We start from the raw sequence: 15,438 nt of genomic DNA, 5'->3' as shown, positions 1-15,438 counted from the left end.
TCTGGAGTATTTTAAAGCAAATTCCAGACATCATGTCGTCTCACTGGTACGCACATATGTTGAACAGATCAGAGATTTAAAGAAAACCATAACCACCATGCCATTATCATACCTAATAAAATGAACAACAGTTCCTTAGTATTAGCCAATATCCAGTCCATATTCAAATTTCCCCGACTGGCTTAAAAATGTTTTTACAATGGATTTGTTCAAATCAAAATCCAAACGAGGGCTACCCATTGTATTTGGCTGTTAGAGTTTTTAAGTCTCTCTTTAAGGACAAAACAGAGAGGTGTCTGGGTGGTGCAGTGGTAAAGCATCCCACTCTTGATCTCGGGGTCATGAGTTCAAACCCCATGTGGGGCTCTGCCTTGGGCATGGAGCCTACTTTTAAAAAAAAGTAACAAGACAAAAAAAAACCCCTAAAAACCAACTTTTTAACTTTGGAGCAAATTCAGATTCAAAGAAAAGTTACAAAGCCAGCGCAGAGTTCCCCTCCCTATACCTTTAGTCCAGTTTTCTTCAGTGTCAACATGTTACACAACCGTGGTACATTTCAAAAGTAAGGAATTAACATCGATAATGTGACAATTAATTAAACTTCAGTTTATTGCGATTTCCTCCGTTTTTCCACCAATGTCCTTTTTCGGTCCCAGGATCCAGTCCAGGATCCCACATGGCATTTGGTTATGTCTCTTGTCATCTATAATGGTCTGTTCTTCTCTTCATGCACTGAAATTTGGAGAAGTTGTTGGGTCACCTGGCCCATAGAATGCCCTGCATTTGGACTTTGCTGAGTGCTTCCTTCTGGTGGTTCTTCCTCTTCTTCCTTTGTGTCCCATATTTCCTATAAATTAACGGTCATGTGTGGAGGCTTGATTAGATGGAGGCTCCATTTTTTTTTTTTAAGGGAGAAATTCTTAGTGGATGGTGCTTTGTACTTCCTGCTGCATGACATCACATCAATGGAGATCCCACTTTCAGTGAGTTCTGGAGGATCTTTTTATTTTCATCTATAATTATTTATTTTTCTTAAAGATTTTATTTATTTATTTGAGAGAGAGAAAGCACAAGCTGGGCGAGTGGCAGAGGGAGAGGGAGAAACAGGCTCCCAGCTAAGCAGGAAGCCCCATGTGGGGCTCGATCGCAGGACCCTATGATCTTGACCTGAGCCAAAGGCAGAGGCTTAACCCACTGAGCCACCCAGGCGCCCCTGGAAGATCATTTAAAACCCACATTACATGTTCATTCTCTCTGTTGTTGCACTTTTGAAAAAAAAAACAAAAACCATTTTTTTCTTTGTCTGAATAGAATTTTGTTGTTGTTGTTGTTGTTTGGTATTAGAGAGGTTTTCTTTCTTTTTTTTTTTTTTTTTTTTTTTTTTTTTTGAGACATTCTGGTTTTTCTAATCAACTCTTAACAGGGCCAAATTATTGATGCTAGTCATTCTACCCTTAAAATAAACACACTCCAAGGTTTTCATCATTATCTATGGTAAGAAGTTTGCGAAGCAGAGCCAAGACGACCTTTTTTAGAGAGACTGCAAATGTGCAAGTGTCAGGGGTTGAGCTGTCCCCGGAGTGTAAGAGGTGGAATGCAAATTGCAGCCTCACAGGAGAGGTACCTTGGGCAGTGGAATAGCCATAGGACGCGAATCAGGACCCTGCCACTGGAGTGCCAGGAGCTGGGTGACCATGGCCAAATTCAGGGCCATCGGGTTCAGCTGTGCAGAATGTGCACTGCATAAACCTGGGGCAAATCATTCCTATGGATTGAAAAGTGAGTGGCATCTCCTGAAGTTGTGCAGTCTACAACCTATACAAATGTATGTGGCCACCCTGAAAAGTTATGCAGCTCTCTGTGGGTCCCAGTTTTATCTTCTATGAACGGGCTGCACCAGGGCCCTGGCAGGAAACAGAATGGATCCTGGATGGTTCAAGTGAAGAGGCTTCAATGAAAGAGGCCTAATAGGCATAGGGGCAGGGCTGAGGGAGCAAACCAGGAATGAGGAAGGGTGTTGGGACTGATGCTGTTGGGGCCTACTGCCTACCGCAACCTGGAGCATGGAAGCAGCAGCTGGAGCCCAGGAAGGATAGGTTATTGTCACAAACTTGGGAAGTTGGGAGGGATCAGGGAAGATGTACCCCCATCTCTCACTGCCCCTGCTTGGCCTCCTCTCTTTTGTTGAACTCTCACACTGGCTGGACTAAAGGTGGCCAGGCGATCCATCTAACGTTCAGCCCCCCAGGCTCAGAGTACAGCAGAGAGGGGTGGCCAACAGAAAAGACAGCACTCTAGGGCACCTGGCATTGGATTTTGATCTAAGACCCCTTATAATTCACAGTTCTTTCACTCTAGGCACAACATTTAAAAAAAATACTGGGCTCCTGCTACCCCCTGAACCGTGTTAAGATCCTGACGAGGAAGTGAATAGGGACAGGGTTGGTGTATGAAAGGGGACAGGGCTTTGGTCAGGACTCTGGGTCCCAGGCACCTACTCACAATGGAACACCTATCTTGGCCCTGTGGACCCAGGGAAGCACGCATTACGGTCCAACTCCACACCCCAGCCTCCTTCTCCTGTTCTGTGGTAGTGTTCCCACCACCTTCCGCACTTCCTCTGGCTTCCCCTGATATGTAGAATGATCTGAACCCCTCTCCCTCCCGCATTATGCCATTCCTGCCACACAGGCCTCTTTGCTCCTCCTTGAAACTGTGACATTCTAGCATTTGCTGTTCCCTCCCGTGAAGCTTCTCATGTACTTCCTTCCCATCATCAAAATCTCTGCACCAGTACCACCTCTTCCCAGAGGCCAGATCATTATCTTTTTTTTTTTTTAAGATTTTATTTATTTATTTGACAGAGAGAGTGAGAGAGCACAAGCAGGGGGAGCAGCAGGCAGAGGGAGAAGCAGGCTCCCCGCTGAGCAGAGAGCCCGATGTGGGGCTTGATCCCAGGACCCAGATCATGACCTGAGCCGAAGGCAGATGCTTAAGGACTGAGCCACCCAGGTGCCTCTAAGTTATTTTTAAGTAATCTCTACGTCCAGCGTGGGCCTTGACCCCACAACCCTGAGATCAAGAGTCACACACTCCACCCACTGAACCAGCCAGGTGCCCCTTTCATATTCTTTTTAGACTTTGGAGCGAATTCTTCAAATCCTGGTGTATATGCTCTCCCTGCAGCCCATCTCGCTATGAACCAGCCACCATTCAAGAGCTCGACAGATGGGGATTGTGCCTTTCATCTCTGGGTCCTGGGCACCAAGCCCCATACAATCTCACCTTAGCTGCTACAATTTCCTGACCCTGTGTATATGCTCTGGATTTTATGTCTACAAACTTTGTGGTTGTGGCTTGCTCTGGGATTTAATGTATATAAAAGAAAGCAGTGACAGATGATTCTAGAAAGGTAATTTGGGGCCAGGTTGTGGAGGACTATGAATGCCAAATCAAGGAGAGTTCAGACTTGATTCTGTAGGTAATAGGGAGCCATTGCGGGTGTTTGAGGGAGAGCAGCCGGGGCAGGGGAGGAGTCCAAGAGGGACTTTCGGCCTCAAGCTTAAAGTGAGATCAAATCCAAATCCTTGGGATCCCTTGCAAAGGCCTGGAAGGGAATGACATGATCTGCTTTCTAGAACCATCTATTCTGAAGGCCACTGGGGGATGGGTTGGAGGGAGGACTGAGGCAGAGAACAGCACATGTTGAGCTTCTGTTAGGCATGAGCTTTCCTTGCGATCCTCGGTGAGAGTACCCTTTTGGAAACCGAAGTTCAAGATTAGGACAGTTGTCCCCGGCACCCGGTATAAGTTTCTGAACCAGGGTCCCATTAGGCCCAGATGCTTGCAGGCAGCTGAGCAGTCTCTGTGTAGCACCAACAGGTGCCCCCAGACTTTGGGACAGCTACCCCATGGCGGAACCTCTCTGGGTGGCTTGGTGCCTGCTCGCGGACCAGATGAAAAGTTCCTCCAAGTGGAGCCAGACGGCAGCGCAGGGCTTTGAAACAAAACGGGTTACTTACTTGGAACCCCTGCTCCCCTATAAGATTTAAAAACTTTTTTTTTTTTTAAGATTTTATTTATTTATTTGACAGAGAGAGATCACAGTAGACAGAGGCAGGCAGAGAGAGAGAGAGAGGGAAGCAGGCTCCCTGCTGAGCAGAGAGCCCGATGTGGGACTCGATCCCAGGACCCTGGGATCATGACCTGAGCCGAAGGCAGTGGCTTAACCCACTGAGCCACCCAGGCGCCCAAGATTTAAAAACTTTTAACTTGGAGCTTAATTAATACACAATATTACATGGATTTCAGGTGTATAACAACGATTCGACAATTACAGATATTATGAAATAGTTACCCTCTGTCACCATGCAAAGTTATTATGATATTATTGACTATATTCTCTACACCGTACTTGTCATCCCTGTGAGTTATTTATTTTACAGTTGGAAGTCTGTGGCTCTTAATCCCCTCCCCCACTGTGGTCCCCCCCCCCCTTCCCCTCCCGCAACCCCCAGTTCCTCTCTCTCTCTCTCTCTCTCTCTCTCTCTTTCTCCCCATAAGACTCTGATTAAATTGACATGGTCTTCTGGTTACAACCAACGCCTTAGCTTTCATGATGCCTTAATTTTAAAATCCTAGAATTAATTTTTGGCTCTCTCTAGCATGAAAAGCTTTCCCCCAAAGCCTTTAATTCTGCAGCCCCCTATTTTTCCAATCAAAGGAAACTCCACAGGACTTTCATGGTCTTAATTAATGACTCTCTAATCAGAGTTCCACTCTGCCTGCTTTATCTCCCTTTCCCCCTTTTTGTCTCCCCCCCACCCACCCTGGTTTCTCAATGAAGGGCTTATCTAGAACTTGTTTTGACTTCAAACAGACACTTCATAATAGTAAATGGCAACCCGAGTTTTATCAAGTGGAACAACCTTTTCTTTCTCTTTCTTCTGGGTCTTAGTATCAAAGCCACCCTTAGGGAATGTGGCCTTCCTTCCTGTCTGGTTTTCAGCAAAACATGCCTTCCCAGCAGCCCCTGGGAAGGTGTTTTGGATTTTGCGCAACAAAGACTTCCAGGGTAAGTCTCTCTAAGGTGATGGCAGTTGATAAGCCCGAGGCTATCTGGAGGCTTTTAGATTTAGGATTATACCTGACAATCCTTGCTTCAGGAGTAAATGCATGAATTGAGATGTGTGTGTGTGGGAGGGGGGGCACCAGTCTCTCTTAGATCGAATGGCAGTTTCCTTCTTCGGTCTGGTTATCGACAGGACACCCCCCCCCCCCCCCCGTGCCCCTGCCATTTCCATCTGTGTCTCTCTTTTTCTTTGTCACACACAAAGAAATAAAGAACACAAGAGCAGACAGTTATTGTTGCCTGGAGCTCAAAACTAGCACGAATGTCCTCCAGATGTGACCCCCAGGAGGCAAGCTTGGCCCCCAGCTCTCCTCTTCCTGGGAGCGTGGGGGAAGGTCAGCAAAGGATTCACCGATTTGCTCGGGTATCCAGCTGATAGGGACTAAACTTTTGCCTGAGTGTGAGCCTGTTAGGCCCCGGGATACTGAGATGAGCGGGACATTACCTTCATTTTTTGGTGCAGTGTGTTGGGAGGAGAGGGGGCAAATGTGTTAAGAAGTAAGCATGGTCAGGGAAGATGGGGGTGGGCACAGAAGGTTGTGGAAAGATCTCTGGATGCTCCGCATGGGCATCAGTCCTAGCTGGAGAGATTGGTGAAGACTTGGAGCCTGGAGGAGGCCCATGGGGGAGGTGGGAAGACCGACGGAGGGTGGGAGTGTGTCTTCGTCCATTTGAGATGCCGTAACAGAACACCGCAGATTGGGAGGGGGGCTGAAAAACAGCAGACATTTATTTTCTACAGTTCTGGAGGCTGGGAAGTCCCAGACCGAGGTACCAGCAGACTCAGGGTCTGGTGAGAGCCTGCTTCCTGGTACATAGGGGTCTGTCTCCCCACGTGGCAGAAGGGACAAGGGAAGCTCGATAGGGTCTTTCTTATAAGGGCACTAATCCCATTCGAGGGGGTTCCACCTTCTTGACCTAATCACCTCCCAAAGGACCTGCTTTCTAACACCATTCCCTTGGGATTAGGATTTCAACATGTGAATTTGGGGGGACAGGAACCTTCAGTCTGTAGCAAAGGGCATTCAAGACAGAGGGGAGCAGTCTGTAAAGATCTCAGTCAGTGGAGGGAAGGTGAGTGTCGTTCTGGGGCTGGAGCACGGGGAAGGGGTGTGTGCATTTGGGGGAAGACAGGCAGGGAATGGATGGAAAAGCCATCCAGAATAGACCAGATGTGGAGATCCCATTGGATACGGGGCAGAGGGATTAGATTTCAGACTGGGAAGTGTGTGCATGGTGGAGGAGATCCAGGGGTGGGGGTTGGCCCACAGGGCTGTAGAGGGGATTGGTGTCCCTCCTGGGCTCTGTGGGCCCATTCTGGTTGGGTGTGTGTCCACCCAGAAACTAGGGGGCACTTGTCACTCATTCACGCAAGCGCGGAAGGGCACGGACCCCAGAGAGTGGAGTGCAGCTTTGAACCCGCAGAGTCTGAGGGCCGCTGGCTGGTGAGGATGCACATATCTGGGGGGTGGCCTGTGGCCTCCCCAGGGACCGGGCGCTCAGAGCAACGGGAACCTGTGGATGGTCACCTGGGTCCAGGGTTTGTCCTCTGTCATGTCAGGCTTTTGCTCACACCTTCGATTTGCTCCCCCGTCTGCAATCCCCACCCCACTCAGACCGCTGACTCTGGACCTCCTTCTAAGAAGAACTTGGCTCCCTACTGTCACCCCTAGCCCTCAACCTGGTCCCCCGAATCCCACAAACAAGTCCTCCTCATGGGTTTCCTTGCGAGCCCCGGCTTCCAGGGTGGCCCGGAGGTGAGGATGGAATCCTGGAGTCAGGGTGGGGGAATGGGGGAGAAAGGTGTTGGGGGACGGGCCACAGAGCAAGAAAAGCCCTTGTTAACCTGAACAACTGCCTTTGGGGGGGGCGGCTTCTTGCTGGCTCTTGAGAGGTTTGAGTGCACACGCGTGTGGTTCCCGGTGTGCATACAGGTGTGTGGAGCTGGGCAGGCACCTTCTGCTGAATCCCAGCCCTTCTACCCCAAGCCCTTCGGCCCCACACATAATCCTGCCCTTGTCCTTTGCCGTGCCCTGGCTCCCCGTGCCCTCCCTGCCTCTCGGCTTTGTCCAAATCTCCCCTCTTGCAAGTTTCCATGGATTTCCCTGCTGCCGGACCCCTCCAGTCTCCTCTAAGTTGCTGAATTTGGATCACCTGGAATCAGGGACCATGTTTCTTCATTTGCCTCCTTCCTCAGGATCCCCTAAGTCCAGCTGAGGCTGAAACGGGTGTCTAACCTGGCTGGCCACCTCCAGGACCCAGCCCAGAGCCTCACCTGTGCCCCTGGCTTCGTCATGCACTGGGATCTGCTCAGTGAGCTCGACAGACACAGCTGGTGGAAGATGGACGTGACCCAGATCCTGCAAAGAGGAAGAAGGACGGGCACCAGAAGATGCAATATTTCCTATCAGAGAAAATTTTCTAACTGCCTCTGCAGGGCCAAGGGCCCCTTATCTCTCTTTGCCCAGAAGTGACATGGTCCCTTCGGCTCAAACCTACAGGCCAGAGCTAGACACATGGCCCTGCCCAGCTGCAAGGGGGCTGCGGAGGGAGGTCTCCTCTGTGCCCGGAGACCACAGCAGACCCAGACGTTGGTGAGCACTAGTGACATCTACCAGACTTACCCAGGCCCTTTTGGGGGAAATTCCTCCATCCATTGGATGCCTGGAATCAACCTTCACTTACTGACCTGACTCACGAAGTTCTTCCTCATGTTCCACTGACCTTGTCTGTCCATCGGGCCCCGATTTCTCCTTTAGGCTCAAAGAACACGTTTAATTCTGTTTCCCCATGTGACTTGGGAGGTCTGGATCACTTCCTGCTAGTCTTCCCTCCTCCAAGTCCAGACTCCTTCCCTAAGTCACTCCTACCTGCCCGGGAGCAGAGTTCCTCATCATAGACCCTCCGCTGGGGCACTTGTGGGAGACCCATCTTGATTCGGAGTCATTGTGTCTGAACACCCCACCATCTTCCTACCTGTGCCAGGGTAACCTGCAAGGGACTGTATATTTGTGTCCCCCAGCCCTGAATCATTCGGTGAGATCCTCACCCCTAGTGCTGTGGTATTAGGAGGTGGGACCTTTGGGAGGAGCTTAGCTCAGGAGGGTGGAACCCTCCCCAAACAGGACTAGTGTCCTCATAAAAGAGGTCCTAGGGGGCTCCCTTGTCCCCACCGCCATGTGAAGACACAGCGAGAAGATGGCTATGCCTGAACCAGGAAGCGTCCCTCCCCTGACATCAAGTTTATCAACACCTTGATCTTGGACTTCCAGCTCCCAGAACTGTAAGAAATAAATTTCTGTTGTTTCTAAGGCTCTTAGTCTATGGTATTCTGTTATCACAGTGGATGGAGCCCACTAAGGTGTCCCCTTTCTGTCTTTATCACATAGCCATCTTGGTAAGTTCTTTGAGAAGCACTGTTTGTCCTGTGGCTACATCAAGAAGCAAAACTGATCACCATGTGAGTTGCGATTTCGGTATTTTATTGGCGACTGGACACACTCCCTCTTTCTTGGTGTTTTTTTAGGTTTTGTTTTTGACCCTTTTTTGGGTTGGTTTTCCTTTCAAACTTCTGTTTAAGAACATGGGCTCTTGTGACAGGCATCCACTTGCTGTCTTCTGAACATCTACTTCATGGCCAATATTTGGGTAAACAGGCAAGCTCACACCTGTAGGTTTGCTGGGCAAAGAAGCGACCCCTACCTTGGGAGGTGTGCGGGGAAAGAAGAAAAATTCAGGGTTCGCAGCTTCCAAAATATCCATGCTTTGCTCGAGTTCTGGCCTGGCCAAGGACAGAAAGCTCGGCGAGAACAAAGAAGCCCTTCTATTGTGACTGTCCCACTACCTTGAGTCAACTCAGCCCATTTCTGGGCTGTCCTGGGATCCAGAACAGTGGGGATTAGGGGCAGCTGGAGAAACCAGTGTGAAAACTGCTCCGGTCCTACATTGCCTCTCTGAACTTCTGGGGGGCGGGGGGCGGAAACAGCAGAATCATGTCCAACAGGGCACTTTGGGGGAGGGGGAGATTTCTGTTTTAGATTAACAGGAGGATTTATCATGCCAGAAGGTCAATATTTACCTTGGCTTCAGCTTGATGAGTATTTTCTTCTTGTTCAGTGAGTGGCTTGTTCTGCTGACTTCAGCAGAACAGAAGATCTGTTTTTTGTCTGCGGAAGAGGATGCTGACTGATATTTTCTTATCAGAAAGGCCTGGTAACAGAGATGAGGAGGAACCCCCCTAGTCGTGTGTATGTGTGTGTGTGTGTGTGTGTGTGCACGCTCACGTGCGTGTGGGGTTTGCCTCCTTCCACCAGGAAATCTGATCCCTCTTTGTACAAACAACCCCCTTTTTAAAGGCACTTTTGAACTTAGGAAACGGGGCGAGCACAGGCTCCTGGACAAATCACTTCGTTCAACTCCTTGTCTGAAAAATGGGAATTCTGAGAACCCCTGCCTGTCCGTGTAAACAGTGGAGGCACTCAGCACAGCCCTGCCAGTCCCCGTTGGTGGGGTTTTCATTGTATGGAAGTTGGGAGGGGCTGGTTAGGGGATCGCCCAGGGTCACCGAGGAAGAGAGGAGGAAGGAGCGAGCCCTGCAGGGGGCCCAGCTCCAAGCCCTTGGCAATGGCGGCTTCTGCCTTTTCCCAAGTGTTAGCATATTTTTAGGGGTGCCACAGGCACGGTTGTGGAATAGTCAGACAGGTGCTTGTGTGATGTGCTGACAAGGCCAGCTGATCAATTCTATGACTGAGGACCACTCAATTCTAAGGGTACCACCTGGCCCCTTATTTCAGGGCGCTCACACCTCCCTACTCTTGCCACCCCCCACAAGCATGTTTCACCTAAAAAAATAACACAAGTTGCCTATTTTACACAATAATCTCCCCCACATTTGTTTTATTCTTTAAAATTTCATCTTTTTTTTTTTTTTTTTTTTAAGTAGGCTCTGGGCCCAACATGGGGCTTGAACTCACAACCCTGAGATCAAGAGCCAGATGCTCTACTGACTGAGCCATCCAGGTGCCCCTCCTGTATTTATTCTAAAAATAAAGTTTTTTTAAAATTGTTGACCACAGAATAAGACAATAATGGGTTCATCCTGGGGCTCCAAGAATCGTTGGAGAAAGCTCTGCACACTCTGGGATATGAGCCTCCTGGTCAGCCCCACTGGCGGTGGGGGGTTGGGAAGGGTGGTGTTCTTAGATATTATTCTACACCAAAGCCTTGCAAATGATCATAATTAATGTTTATTGAACATTATAAGGTGTTACCTGCTGCCTTCGGGCACTTCATGTGAATAATTCATCAAATTCTTTTCTAGCAAACGCATCCACTGTTATTATTACTGATTTTACAGACTGAGGATGCTCAGAGAGGTTAGGTCACTTGTTAAGGTCACACAGCTGGTACTAGTTGGAGTTGGACTCTACTCACTGGTGTTCTCTGGGGCGGGGGATGGGGGAGGAGTTTAGAGTGTAATGCTGTGAACATTTCTCTATTCTTCTAGGCCCTGCTGGTAGGGAGGGGGGTCCAGCTGCTGCAAATCTGGCCTACAAGAGTGACAGCTTGATAAGGTTGGCTATATTGACAGCTGCCTTGGAGAGGGGAGTGGAGGATGAAGGGAAAAAGTGAGTTACTGAAGACCAGACCTGGAAAGATCTTCAGAGACAAGCCAAACCACTTTTCACTTTACAAATGAAGATGTGGGGTCGGGGGTGGGCTGGGGATACCAGAGAAGGGAGTTTACTCAAGGTCATCAACAAGTTAGTGGGGGGAGCCAGGAGCAGACCTGGGGCTTCTGGATCTGGCTGGTGTGGGAGAAGTCCTATTTCTTTTCTTGATTTTAGGCATCTTTGTCTTTTTATCCCTTACCATCGAAATGGAACCTCCTCTTGTTCACAGAGGTTTTGCCATTTTAAAGCCTTCCTAAAGAATAGCACAATTGGTCTAAATGGGGTAAACATATTCTCTTCCTCTACTTGCCTTCACTGCAGGCAGCACTGTGTGGGACACACAGAAGTTGCCTGGTTCATGGTCATGGGGCCAGAATGAACTTTATTGGCCTAGCTATGAAGGAAAGGACCACCCTCAGACAATTGCCCCAGTCCTGAAGTTGTTGGGATGAATTAATTCTTTTCCAACAGCTTTTCATCCTAAAAGAATCCTACAAAATAAAGAGTAGTGTTATCCCGTCCTCTTCTAGGTCCCTCTAGCTGGGGTGCAGTCTGTGGCCCTGGAAAAAAATGACTTTAAGATAAAAAGGAGATTCTTAAAAAAAAAAAAAAATCTGTCCTTTTACTATCATGCCTGCAGTATAAAGGTCATGTACAATAACATGGAATCTCTCTTGTCTCATTATGAGAGTAAAGAAGAGGAAGAAGAAAGACAGAATGTTTACAAATTCCTGGGAGATGGGGAATGACCTCATCACTTCCTGGGACTTAGCCAACTGTCCAGGGAGCACAGATCAGTTTTGGGGGAGGCCCTGAAATTCCGCTGATACCCCAAATTCTCCAAATCTTCTAGGCCTTGAGAGAGAGATGGAGGGCAAGATGAAAAGGAAGTCGTCCCAGGTCCAAGTGACGCTTCCCGTTATGGGCTGCCCACGCGGAGATGGACTCATCCATCCGGAGTCCTGTTGAGAGACTCGACACTTGGGAAGTGTGGGAGTGCCACTGAAAACGCCTGGGCAGGATTTGAGGGCACTAAGTGGAGAAAGAGGGGGTAGTTTTGGAGAGAGGGTGAAGTGGGTTGGATATGATATTTTGGGCTATGTATTCAAGGGGGTACCTATGGGATATGGATGCAAGAGGGCAAAAGCCACCGGAGGGGGCCTTTTGGGCCAGGTTCCCAACAGCATCCTCCCGACTTCTTCTAAAAACAATCCCACAGTTCTCTTCCCAAATGTATTACAACCCATTAAACACTTCCTTATTGGATGGCTTCTCTCCAGATTTTACAGACATTTTACAGACTGGGAACTCCCCACTGTGAACAGGGCCAGAGGCAGTCTCAGGGCCTCTGCCAGCCCCTAGGATGCTTAGGTGGAAAAATTAGAGACTCCCAACCTAGGGAGTGGGGCACAGGCTGGATTCAGGTCCCACCTGTCTCTTGCATGAGGGGCGGTTCTGTGGGTATCCTGCAGCCCAGAAGAGATCAATTTGGGGCCAGACTAGTCGGTGGGCTCAGCCTGTCCCTCTGTAAAAGGTGGGAGGTGGGATTGTATAGATCTCCCCTCCCCTCAGCTACTTTCCAGATCTGATGCCTCACGAATGGATGATTCCAGAAACTTCTCAGCCCTGACCCCACGCTTTCCTCCTTCTGTGCTACAGCTCACCTTGGAGAGATAGCTGTGGAGGTAGACGGTGGAGGTGAACGGGAAGAGGATTCTAGGGAAGCCCGGGTGTGCAAGAGTTTGGCCCAAAGGGCCCCGGACAGGTACCGCGTTGCTTTTCCGGCTTAATTCTCATGAGCCTCGGTTTTCACCTCTGAAACATGGGACCGGTGCCATCTAACACAGAGGACAATGCTGTGGGGATTAAACAACTTTGCCCAGGGGAAATCGCCAGGCATGGAGTGGGTGCCCCACGAGCGTTTGCGGACCCGAACAGGGCTCGGTCGGGAAGGTTCTAAAGAGCGTGCGCGCGAGGACGCAGGACCCCCAGGCCTGCAGCCACTGGCGCCACCTCGGCCGCGGACCGCCGAGGGTTAATGAAAAAGCCCCACGCCCCCTTTGACGGCGCTGAGCCCACCTCGCCGAATTTGAAAAGGCGGCCCTGGTGAGGCGTGGGCGCCCCCCCGCCCCCTCAGAAACTTCCAACTCCCGGCCGGGCTCCGCTCGCTCGCCGGCTCCGTCGATCTGCTCCCGGCGGGGGCCGCGGGTTCGGTCCGGCCGCCGGTGCGCTCCCGCCTGTCCTCCCGCCCGGGCTCCGGGACCCCGCGGGCGGCCGCGCAAGATGAAGCTGGCTCTCCTCCTGCCCTGGGCGTGCTGCTGCCTCTGCGGGTCGGCGCTGGCCACCGGCTTCCTGTACCCCTTCCCGGCCGCAGCCCTGCAGCAGCACGGCTACCCCGAGCCGGCCTCCGGCTCCCCGGGCAGCGGCTACGGGAGCCGCCGGTGAGTAGCGCGCGGCTGCGGGGCCTGGGGGGCTGAGGGCTGGGGGTCCCCTTCAGCTGGGGGCCGCAGACAAGGGGCTGGCTGCGGGGCGGGGGGCGCCGGGCGGTGGTGGTGGGGGGGGGGGGGGTGGAGCGCAGGGCGGTGGGGCTGCGGCCGCGGGGCCGAGGGTCCGGAGGTGTGGGGCCCGGACTGCGGTGGTCTCTGGCCGCGCCCACCCTCTCTCTTCCTTTCTTTGCTCTCCCAACCTCCCCCCTCTTCGGCTCCCGGGTCCGAGGGAGGGTGGCCGCAGTCTGCTGCAGGGGCGCGCGGAGGGGGCGATCGTGGCTCGGTCCCTGCGCGTTTACGGGTTCACGTGGCTCCGCCGCGCTCACCTGCGCGGCCGCGGCTTTGTGCTGGGGAGCAGGTTCCCGGGTTGCCAAGGTCGAGCGTCCGGGTCTCCCGCGTCTCCTGCCGGCTGTCCCAGGACACCGGAGGGGCGATTCCGTCCCGTCTGGAGGGCTGAGGCCGCGGAGGAGCCTCGGCTGCGCCTCCGCAGCCACTTGGGGACGAGGAGCCCGGCTCGGCTCGGCTGGATCCGCGGTGGGGCGGGCGAAGGAGCGGGGTCACGGAGCCCACGGTGCCGGGACGCACCCGGGGCCTCCGCCTCGGCCGGCAGGTGGCGCCCTGGCCACCCCCCGGGACGGTTGGGGCTGCGTCTCCTCACTGCGCGGTTGAATTCCCCCCAGAAAACGCGTAAGCGCGCGAGGAAAAGTTGCCAGACACCTCGTTTGCGCAGCTCACTCGAATTTAGCTTTTCCTCATTTTTTTTTTTTTAAAGATTTTAAAATTTATTTGACAGACAGAGAGCACTAGTAGGCAGAGAGTGAGAGGAGGAAGCAGGCTCCCCGCTGAAGCAGAGAGCCTGATGCGGGAATCGATCCCAGGACCCCGGAATCACGACCTAAGGTGAAGGCAGCGACTTAACCCACTGAGCCATCCAGGTGCCCAGCTTTTCTTCATTTAATAATTATAACCTACACGGCTGTCATAGGTCTCTATTCATTCGTACCTTCCACGCCCTTTGATCCTAAAACCACTCCGAGGGTACCTGTTACAGCATAATCGTTCCTTAGTTCCTTCCTTCCAGGGAGGAAGTTGAGCTCCAGAGGGAGGTCCCCAAGTTTGTGGCCACTCCAGACTGACCTTCCGTTGGCTTCCCCCAAATCCTGAGCTTTTTGCTGCACCACTCCGCTTATTATTACGGAGGAAAGCGAGAGACTGGTCCCAGTTCTTTCTCCTCCGTGATATTTATTTACCGAACCTGGAAGAGCTACCAAGATGAATCCTGGCAATGTCTTATAGCCCCGGGAAACAGGGATGTTTTGTGCTGGGAATGGCTGGGTAAGGCGGGACTCTGAAAAGCCAAGAAGTGCTTCTGGAAAACTTTGCATACAATTTTATTTCCCTCATTGTGTTTGGGAATACTTGCCCACGGCCTCTATTAGTATTATTCTCCAAACACCCACAGTAGTGTGGCTCTGCGCATTTCCATACGAGAAGAGTCTGAAAAGATAAACTTTGCAGGTTGTAGGATGATAGAGTTAACAAGATCTCATTTATGCAAAAACCATTCTGATTTATGGGTATGTAAATGCCCAGAAATAAAGCTTGTAGGCAAATAGTTCTTGCAGTGACCTGTATGGAGAAAACAGAGGCTGGAGGGCAAGGTGGGGTGGTGAGGTGGGTGGACTTCCATTTTCTCCCTCCCTCCTCTCGGGTCTCCTTAGCATCTTTTCCCAGCGGCATAGATTCAAGGATTATTTTTGTAATTAAAAAGTGTGGGAAGGAAAATCCAAAAGGGCTGCCACAGGGTGAGACATGCATGTTGGGAAGAGCCAGAGGTGAGGTCCAGGAAGGAAGAGAGTGAATGGGGACTGGCGTTCTGGTGTTGGGTGGGCTGGAACTTGAGGGCTGCCACAGAAACTTGGACGGGACTGTTGTAGCATAAATGAAAAGAGACCCAAACAATCGTGGTAATCTTCCAGAACAACTTCTACCAAGATGGGAGCCGGGAGAAGGTATAATTAGGTTTAGAGAGGCTCTGGATGAATCTGTGGAAAATGCATTCCTAAATACGATATCGGGAGGTGTTAAGGAGGCTTGGGGTGGGTTCCAGACGCTGGAGAGTGACGCTCCGGAACGTGACTGGATCCTG

General features: G+C 51.2%; 1 protein-coding gene across 2 annotated transcripts in view; it reads left to right on the top strand.

Annotated features, from left to right (window-relative positions):
* Positions 1–13,021: 13,021 nt before the first annotated feature.
* LOC111146132 (collagen type XXVI alpha 1 chain) overlaps positions 13,022–15,438 on the top strand; it is a 124,078-nt gene continuing 121,661 nt past the window's right edge. For both annotated transcript variants that reach the window (XM_022501538.1, XM_022501537.1), the window contains exon 1: positions 13,022–13,244. In XM_022501538.1, coding sequence (XP_022357246.1) covers positions 13,087–13,244 — 158 coding nt within the window. In that variant the 5' untranslated portion in view covers positions 13,022–13,086. The remainder of the gene's footprint in view (positions 13,245–15,438) is intronic.

Source organism: Enhydra lutris, unplaced genomic scaffold, assembly GCF_002288905.1.
Source record: "Enhydra lutris kenyoni isolate GAN:26980312 unplaced genomic scaffold, ASM228890v2 scaffoldscaffold13, whole genome shotgun sequence".
Taxonomy (NCBI): Eukaryota; Metazoa; Chordata; class Mammalia; order Carnivora; family Mustelidae; genus Enhydra; species Enhydra lutris.
Note: the sequence above shows the minus strand (reverse complement) of the source record. Positions and strands in the feature narration are given on the sequence as shown.